Source organism: Leptonychotes weddellii, chromosome 12 (assembly GCF_054177405.1).
Source record: "Leptonychotes weddellii isolate Sample4059 chromosome 12, ASM5417740v2, whole genome shotgun sequence".
Lineage (NCBI taxonomy): Eukaryota > Metazoa > Chordata > Mammalia > Carnivora > Phocidae > Leptonychotes > Leptonychotes weddellii.
Genome location: NC_138380.1, coordinates 41266396 through 41275778, shown reverse-complemented (window position 1 = coordinate 41275778; position 9383 = coordinate 41266396). Strand labels below are relative to the sequence as shown.

The 9383-nt window shown below is 52.5% G+C and overlaps 1 protein-coding gene across 1 annotated transcript in view; it reads right to left on the bottom strand.

Moving 5' to 3' along the window:
- Window positions 1-7206: 7206 nt before the first annotated feature.
- Window positions 7207-9383, bottom strand: part of LOC102747389 (corticotropin-releasing factor receptor 2) — a 23707-nt gene continuing 21530 nt past the window's right edge. Inside the window, exon 9 of the mRNA XM_081800918.1 lies at window positions 7207-9319. Coding sequence (XP_081657044.1) covers window positions 8966-9319 — 354 coding nt within the window. The 3' untranslated portion in view covers window positions 7207-8965. The remainder of the gene's footprint in view (window positions 9320-9383) is intronic.

Below are 9383 nucleotides of genomic sequence, written 5' to 3'. Positions count from 1 at the left end.
TTTTTTTTTTTTTAAAGATTTTATTTATTTATTTGAGAGAGAGAGAATGAGAGACAGAGAGCATGAGAGGGAGGAGGGTCAGAGGGAGAAGCAGACTCCCTGCCGAGCAGGGAGCCCGATGCGGGACTTGATCCCGGGACTCCAGGATCATGACCTGAGCCGAAGGCAGTCGCTTAACCAACTGAGCCACCCAGGCGCACCCCTTCTGTTTTTTTCTAAAGAATTCTGAAGCAAGCTTGCAAACCTGACCTCTCGGTTAGTAACAGCTCCTCAGTGCCCATCCTGACTGCTTTTTCTCTTATGTGCCTCATCCAGACCATCGGCTCCATCCTCACTGGATATTCAGAATCCATCCTCACTGGATATTCAGAATCCATCCTCACCGGATATTCAGAATCAGGCCACCGCTCTGGTCCGGCCACCACCATCTCCTCACTGGTTCATTGCAAGACTTATCTGAAGTCTGTCTCACAATCTGTTCTCAACACAGCAGCCCAAGTGATCCCATTGGTCCCACAAATTCAGACTCAGTCGTTTTTCTTCTCACTCAAGAATAATACCTGCATGGTCTCCCCCATCTCCCTCCCCACCAGCCTACGCACACACGCATGTACACATGCATGCACACTGGGCTTTGGCATTGACTTTTCCATCCGTCTGCAACACTTCCTGCCAGGATCAGATGCTCACAAGGACTCCCTTCGTTCTCAGGACTTGATCCAGCAATCACCCCAGTGAGGCCTCCCCAGTGATTCCACTTACAGTTTCAACCTCGAGCCAAACCTTCCTCCCCTCACATTCAAACACATACACATTCTATATCCCATTCCTCGTTTATTTTGTCCCCTTTATCGGTTAACGCTATATAGCATATTTTCCTTCTTGTTTAATTTATACTCTCCCCATTAGAATGTAGGTTCCATGAAGTCTGGGATTTGGGTCTGTTTTATTCATGGCTATATGCCTGTGATGCCCAGAAGACTGTGAGCACTCAGTAGGTGCTCAATAAATATTTGACTTAAGGATGCATATTCTCCAGGCAGCTCCCACATTCAGTATTTTGGTGTAAAAACTGGCTCACTTCGGAATGTCTGCCCCCTAACGCACATAACGTAACTCAACTCTTGGCTCAAAACACAGGTCCCTCGGGAAAAGCCTGGCAGTCGCCGAGTCATTCGTGCCAAGGCAGGTTCACAAATTCAGTATATTCTAGTGACCTTGATAGAGGACACCAAATCTCAAAACTCCGTGGAATACATTAGGGAATCCCCAGTTTGAGGAACTGTAGCTAATGTTTCGTATGATTAAACTGTATTTCCGTTGACACTGAAAAGGGTGTTTTGAGGTCAAATATTTTTTAAGACGATTATTAAATTTTTAAGACTTCCACTACCTTTTTAAGATTACAACTAAAATGAATGTGGTAAATTTAAAAATTCATATAAAATCGTAGCCTCAGAAGAAGTTCGAAGCAGAGAAACTCTTAAGACGTCAAGGCCCTTGAGGGACAAGAGTTCCCGGGTCTGGGTTAGACTCCCTGAGAGGAACTGGTAGCGAGCATTGTTTTTCTTTCTTTATAAGCTGAGTTTTTCTATATTGCCGGATTTTTAAGAGGATTAAATGAGAAAGTACATGGGAAAACATTTAGTGCAGTCTGCCATGCTGAGGCCTGTGCGTGTTCACTTCTTTCCTTTCTCCCTCCAAGTTCAGCACACTGATACAGTCGGCCCTCCTACACGCACCAATTCCTGCACTGTCTTGTCCCGTTCCACTGTGCTTCGGTAGAAGCTTCCTCTAGCAGCCTCACTTAGAAAGCTCCTTCCGGCCCTGGGCCCCAAGAGGAGAGAGCCCAAGGGACTAAGATTGTGTAAATTCAGTGGTTTTCAGGTTCATGCTTTTGGAACCCTTGGTTCAAATGAAATCTCTTTCGGAATCCCGACATTTCCTGGGTACTGGCAATTCAGGACTGGGGCAGACAAGGCTCCGGCTGGAGACCCAACCTACATACAGTAGCTGGTGTGGGAAAAGGCAGAGCTGTGCCCTGCAGAGGAGAGGTGGACAGCAGGAGATGCAGCGAGCCAAGGGCCTTGTGTGCCGGGGAAGGAAGGAAGGAGGGAGGGAGAAGAGGCCTTGTGTGCTGGTGGCTCCCAGGGCCCTCCTGGGTGAGCAGCACTCCCGGAGCCTGTTGAAAGTGTGAATTCACACCCCCTGGGATTGTGTTTCAGGAGGTCTGGAGTGGGCTCACAAACCTGTGTGACGCAGAATGCCCTGCTGCCTCTAACACAGGCAGGCTGGAGCGCCGCCATTGTGGGAGACTCTTTAATTAGCTACATGAGAGCGTTTTTCTCTTATCTTGAGGTCACGGGCTTTTAAACTTGGGTCTGTGGTTCTTTTGAGGATTTCTTTAGAAATTTTCCTGCACTATTTAATGCATAATATTTGTACATTTCATATATTTGTATTTTTCTAGGTAGGGAAAAGAATCCACATTTCCAAGGAAGGACCTTTTTCTCATTCCTTCCAATGGAAATGTTGAGGGAAAAAAAGGCAGGAAGAATATGACTAAGAATAAACCATATACAACACGGGGCCCACTGATGCACATCTGAGACACGTAGAACATGACATTCTTCAAGGGTCTCATGACTCATGTTTTACTAGATAAGAAAGGGTAACCTTATCTTGACAATAGCCAGAACTCCAAGATCCTGTAAACCTCACTTTCAACATACACAAATTCCTTAGAGACTTAGCCCTAATCCCCACTAACTAAACTACAAAGTATATAATCAATCACTCCTTACACTCACAAGTGCAGCTCCGTCTGCCTGCGGGTCCTGTCCCTGTGCTTTAATAAAAGCACATTTTTGCACCGTGAAACGCCTCAAGAATTCTTTCTTGACCTTCACGCTTGAGGATCCCGCATCATAAAGACCTTAACGTTTAGGTGTGCAATGTTGAGGGTGTGGGGTGGGGGATAGCCCAGAATCTGTTTCAAACCGAGGACTGAGATGGATGTGGAGCCACAGGGCTGGGGGAGTTCATTAGGGACTAGAGGCACAGGCTCCATAGTGCACGCTTTGGAAAGCCCTGGAAGGACAAGCTATTTGGGCCAAGCTGGAGGAATAAGGAAAGGGTCCCTATCCCTCCTGGGTCCACCACCCGCCTTCTCCAGAGGACACGGAGACCGGACCTGGGGGAAGCAGGAAGAAATGACAAGTCTGAATTTCTCTATCTTCTCGGGCAGAGGGGCCTCCATGGGGATCCATGATGCTGGATTGTTCATTGCACGCGGTTGGGCCTGAGGGAGCCAGAGAAGGCTCCACTTGGTGCCCTGTAGAACTAATTATGAACCACAATTAATTACTTTCTTGTTTTCACAGCAGAAGCAGAGGGATGGTTTTCTTCCAGAGCTGATGCCCCTGCCTGCTCACTCATTTGTCCAACCAGCAGGTATCAAGACTGGATACAGGACTTGGCCTCGGAAGATCCCTCTGCTTGGGTTCTCTTTCCAAAGTGCAGTAGCTAACACTTCGAAGTTTCTGGGGGCCCTGGCTTTCATCATTCATTTCTCCAAGCAGCATTTGTGGCCCCTGCTGCGTCCTCAGACAAATGTGAGGTTTAAGCAGGGTGATCATAAAGTGAATTGTCTAAGCCAGGACCTTCGTTGGGAGAGGTGCTTCCACTCGCCTAGCAGAGGACCGCGGGCACACCCCTAGACAGCGGGGGCACAGGTCTGGTCCCCTACCTCCAACCAGCAGGAAGTCAGGGCCCATCAAGGCATGGGGCCCCACGCACGGCGTGAGATTAACGGTTGGACACCTGCAGGGAAGTCTTGGAATGATGGAGAGGCTCTCCTCCGATTTTCTGCCTGCACATGGGGAGGGGATGTGCTCAGGCTGGGCCTGGCCCCCGGGCTCTGGTGGGGGGGGTGGGTGTCTGGAGCTGGAGAATGGATTTTCCCCCAGTGTAAAGCTAATAGATCTCTGGGATTCTTTGCACCTTTGGTCTGTCCTGCCAGCACTGGACTCCCGCTGTGAGTTACCAGCTCTGTGGAACAAATACGAAAGGCCAGGTTATTCAGTGAATGTTTCTAGAGCTCCTACTGGGAGCAGAGCTCTTGTTGTGGACGTAAGGCCTTGAGCAGTTCCCAGCCTGGCAGTGGAGCCTGGCAAGGATTGTCATAGGGGCTTCCTGGGGGACTTGTCTGACTGATGCTGGTAGGAAGGCTTCCTAGAAAAGAGGCTCTTTGGGTTGGGTCCTGTAGAATGGACAGGATTCGCTAGATGGAGTCCACTTGGTGGTTCTGTGGTGGGGGAAACATGCCGCAGCTCTGTGGGAGGGCCTCAGGCTCTGAGTAAAGCAATCGCTAACAGTATCTGGGGGAGACTCAGTCAACACGGGGCAGTGATCCCAGCGCGCTCTCAGCCCACTCCTGCTAACTAACATCTCTAAGTGGGGCGGCTCCCTCAGGAGAATTAGTGGCATCTCCAGGGCAGAGCTGGAAGCCATAATAAGCATATTGGTGAATACACTTACATGTTTTGTACCTGCCTCTTTCCTCCTGCTATAGCTGCCTTCCCTTAGAGGTTTCCAGAAAGGCAGGTCAGGTCACTCACCTTCCCTTTCTATAGTAGTACGTGTGTGTGTGTGTGTGTGTGTGTGTGTGTGTTTTGGAAAGGAGAGACAAGATGTTTCCTTGTTAGTTCAGTGGCTCCCACACCAGACAGCAACAGAAACACCTGAGGGGCTTGTGAACGTGCAGATTCCTAGATCCCACCCACTCTGGAAACAACAGTTCCCAAAGTCTGCTCTCGAAGAGCAGCCCCGTTGGTTCTGATGAGCCACCCGGGTGTGTTCTCAGAGCAGTGGGACCCCGGCCAGGCCCCCTGGCAGGAGACACAGCTCTTTTCCACAGACCTCTCCCACATCCTGGCTGAAGTGTCACTCTAGGAAAGGACTCCCCTTGTTTCTTGCAGCCCCCAGGCACGCCCTGTGTCAGCCTCAGACATGTGAAGGGGGCGACCTGTTGTGTGACAGCCCCCCTTCCCAGCCCATTGCCTCCCTGTCCATGTGCCCCATCTGCCCACGGCGCCCAGAAGATGCTCAGGAAGGAAGAGCAGCAAACACTGGGCTCCTTTTCTAGTTCTGTCTGTCTCTGTGACAGTCCGGGATGCCCTGGACTATGGGAAATGGGCAAGGCATAGGGGAGGGCAGCTGAGGTTCTTGTGTCCCCCAAACCTTGTCTGGCTTGAGGCCACCACGGGCGTGGTCTCAGAGACGTGGAAAATGCAGGGAGCGGAGGAAAGCGCCAGCCGCAGAACCTGACTTGTTTTCCGTCCTTAGGCCTGATCCTCTCCTCGTCACCACAGCAGACGGAAACGGACACTGGCACCTCCAGTCAGGGAGGGACACAGAGCACATCCTTTCTCCTGCTTTTACCTGGTGCCGTTGGGGAGCTATTTCTTCTCAAGCAGACTCTGAGTTTCTTGGAACAGGAACCTTGTGTTATTCGTGCTGTTATTTCCCTACGTGGCACACAGGGGTGCTCAGTAAATGGGGAACGACTGACTGGTGGCCGCGTGTGCATCTGGTGTCTGGGTGCCCCTCTGCGTGTCCCCGGGAGTCTCTCAGTGTCCCTCTGGGCCTCCCCGTGTTCGCCTCCACTCCGTGAGCCTCTGTGTGTGCCTCCCGCTGCGTACGTCCACGTGTTGGTGGTCAGTTTCCGCGAGCCTCTTAATTCCACTCGAAGTCCATCCTTTCTGCTGCTAGCCAGCCTCCTTCCCAGCAGAGCGGGGAGCTTGCGGCTGCAGCCCTCAGGTGGAACCCCCACCACAGCCACTCCAGCAGGGACATGTCATCCGCACCTTCCGCTGCCCACCGCACAGACGCTCCACGCCTGCTCCTTGTCGTCTGCAGGCTCAGACCCCTGCAGGGCCCCCAGGGCCCCGCTTTGCTAACAGGCCAGGCGTTGGAGCCGTGCTGGGGTCAGGGCTCTGTGGTCTCTCACCGGGAGTGGGGCCAGAAGGCTGGGCTGAGGCATACCCTTGCGGTCTCAAGCCTTCCTCGGCTTTACCAATCCGGGGGGTGAGAGGGCCCTGAGGGGTCCGGGTGCCAGAACCTGCCTACCGAGGAGGGGCATCCGCCAACAAGGCCACTTGCCAGGAAAGCCAGCTCGGCGAGGGACTGCCGCGGAAGCAGATGCTCACAAGGCCTGGCGTGGTGTGAGGAGCAGGTGCCTGACGAGTTTAACCAGGGCGGGACCCACAGAGGGTCTAATGGCTCTGGTGGCATTTCACAGCCAGCGCCTGGCGTGGGGCATGACTGAGGACCCCAGGGATGAGCGGATGCACGGTCAGTGCAGGAACCGAGGCGGGGCCTCCTCTAAGGAGGGACCAGGCCAGACTGCCTGCTGAGCAAAGGTCCGTGACTCTGATGCTCTGCAGGCTGGGGAACAGGGCTGTGGGGCGAGGAGCCGCATCTGCGGAGCGGTGATGAGTGGCCGGGACCTCCGATGAGCACCGAGCTGCTTGCTCTACCAGCACCCCCAGGATGCTGACAGAAGCGGCCTGTGCACCGCCTCTGAGCACACAGGGAGGCTTTACAAGACACGCAAGAAAGCACAAAGGCAGGGAGCCCCACTGCCTTCCTGCGGACCGAGGCAAAGCCGGGGCCCCGCCCAGCCATTAACCTCTCCCGCTCAGCTGCCCATGGGGTAGTCAAGCCTTTGGCAAGTCAGGTGGTTTTCATTTCTTTCAGCCAAATTTAAAGAGGACTTAATCAAGTGGTGGGCTGACGCATAATTTTGGATGGTGGATCACTATGCAGTTTTTGGCATACGTCTCAGAAGGAGGTCCGAGACCTGAGTGACATCTACTTATTTATGTGAAAAAGCTTCTCATTCTCAGCGTGTGGAGCTATAAAAATGAAAAAGAAAGAAAAGATGCTGAGTCCTGATTCATTCCAGCAATAAATATTCACCCACGGATTCATGAACAATTAAATTCCTATCCATTCCATTAAGATGTGTTTTCAATCAATTTTCCTTTTGTAAGGCTTTACATTTGCCTTACAAAAACTTTCAGTGTCTGTGTTGTATTAATCAATTGTACCCTATGTTTTATATCAAAAGTAGTTGTGATAACTCAATCCAGAAGATGTTATTTTAAAAAAACTCTTTACAAATTTTAGTCACAGAAAATTAAATAATTCTATTTCAATTTCTAAATATATTTTGTGGCAGAGAAGTATGATAAGGTGAGCAAGGAAAGACTTTCAACCATAAAAATACTGCATTAGTATAAAATTCTGTGGGGGAAATGGGATGAAGACACAAGTTCAAAGAGAAAAGGAACAACGTAAAATTTCCAGCTCTTGAGGAAGAGCTGGTTAGCTTGTTTTTTTCAAACAAAAGAGGCTGGTTATTAAATCACAGCTGTGTTTGGATTCTGAATGATATACTTTAAAGTGTTGTGGCAGTTTTATTTTAAAAGTGTAAATATTTGCTAAAAGCTAGAAATCACCTTTCTCACCAATTTAAAAAATGTGAAAAAAATATTAGATGGCAACTGAAAAATATGCAAGATGGGATACATAATAATAATAAAAAAAATACGTTGCGGGTATTCCTAGAGCAAAAGCCCTTTTGAACCCTGACCTGATGGCTCTAGCCTCCTTTCCTCCACTCCCACCCTCTCCTGGAAACTTCCTCATGGTGTTGTTCACAAATACTGTGGGGTCTTGTCTACACTTGCTTCTGGATTTTAGAACATTTTGGGTTGGGCTGTGGTGTGCTGGGCGAGCTGCCTCTCCTCTGTGGTGAATTAAACTGCCCTCGGTAGGAGAGGAGGGGTAGAGACTGTCTTGGGGGAGTAAGGGACAGGCCTGCAGACACACAGGTCAGAGAGGAGAACCAGCCCTGGACCAGGGCCATGCGCTCTGCAAACGAGAGAGGATCCAGCCCCCCCATCCTTGGCCACGGCACCCCTTCGTATGTCTGGTTGACTTGACCTGCGGGGAAGCTGTTTCCACAGAGGCATGGTTTATTTCACAGAGAGCCGAGATATTTCTGAAGGGGAGGCTGAAATGAAGCCCGGTCTGTGGTGGGAGCTGGGAGATTCTTCTAGTCACCAAAGACCTAATTGGTTTCTTACTCCTTGCCCCCGGCCACCATGCTTCTCCTCCTCGTTTCATCTGCACTATGCATCTGGTTGCCCTAGCTATGTCTTCCTTCCCCACGTGTCCCTCCCCAAGGCTCTGAGTCTGTGGACTAGGCCGAGAAGAGATGTCCCGGGACAGGAAGTAGCATCCTTCCTAGGACCCCAGAGATGGCTGGGGAGGGGCAGAGAGATGGCCTGCTCTGGGCTGGGGTGTAGGTGAGAGCCCCTGGGAGAAAGCAAAACTAATTCTTTGCTTCCAGTTGCTGTGACCACCCCCCCTCCACTGCAGAGGGCAGCCCTGAGCAAGGAGGCAAAAGGCCGGGAGCAGGGAGCAAGGCCTAATGTCACCCTGCTGTTGGTGGGAAGGCCCTCACAGAGGGGAGCCCCCGCTTGCCACGGACGAGCTGTGTGACTCGGGCAGGCCCTTCCTGGCGCTGGGCCTCAGTTTCCCCGCCTGTGAATGGGGCTACAGTGAGGATGCAGGGAGAGAGGCTGGTGTGGGCAAATGCCTGAAGACATGTGACCCACTCTTTTCAGGGGTCGGGGGGTGTGTGTGGCCCCTGTGCCATCCCTCTGCACTGAGACTTTGGGCCTAGCGGGCCTGGCTCCTGAGAGCCTCTCGCACAGCCTGCTGCCACACGCCTCTCTCCAGCCGGCAGGGCGGGCCAGCTGACGTCTGCCCTCCCTCCCGCCCCCACCAGCGCCCGAGCGGCGAGGTGGCAAAGTGAGCCCGGAGAAAGGCACCCCAGGAGGATAGGAAAGCTGTCCTGATGGTGGAGTGATGAGCGAGTGGGGTGACGGAGGGGTCACAGGGCGGCCGTCTGCTTGATGCTGTGGAAGCTGATCCGTGTGGGCGACGTGGGGATGGACATGGCCCGGGCCACGGGCACTCGGAGGGAGTGATGGTCCTGCCAACGGTGCCACCTCTTCCTCACGGCCGAGCGCACCTGCAGGGGCGGCAGAGGCTCAGCGGGGCCTGCGGGGGGCCAGTCCTGGGAATGGGGAGGCTTCTCCCCTGCTCCCTGCCCCTTGCAGGGCCCTTGAAGGGAGGCTGGGGTGCCCTCCCGACCACCACACTCACACCCAGGGAGGGACTGGCTGGTTCCAAAAGCAGGTCCTTCCCCTGAAGCCGTTAGCCCCAGAAGCTCCGCCGTCCGTCCTCATCCCTCTCCTGGAGAAGCTCCCCGCTGACCCTTCCTCGGGACACAATGCCTTCCCTGCCCC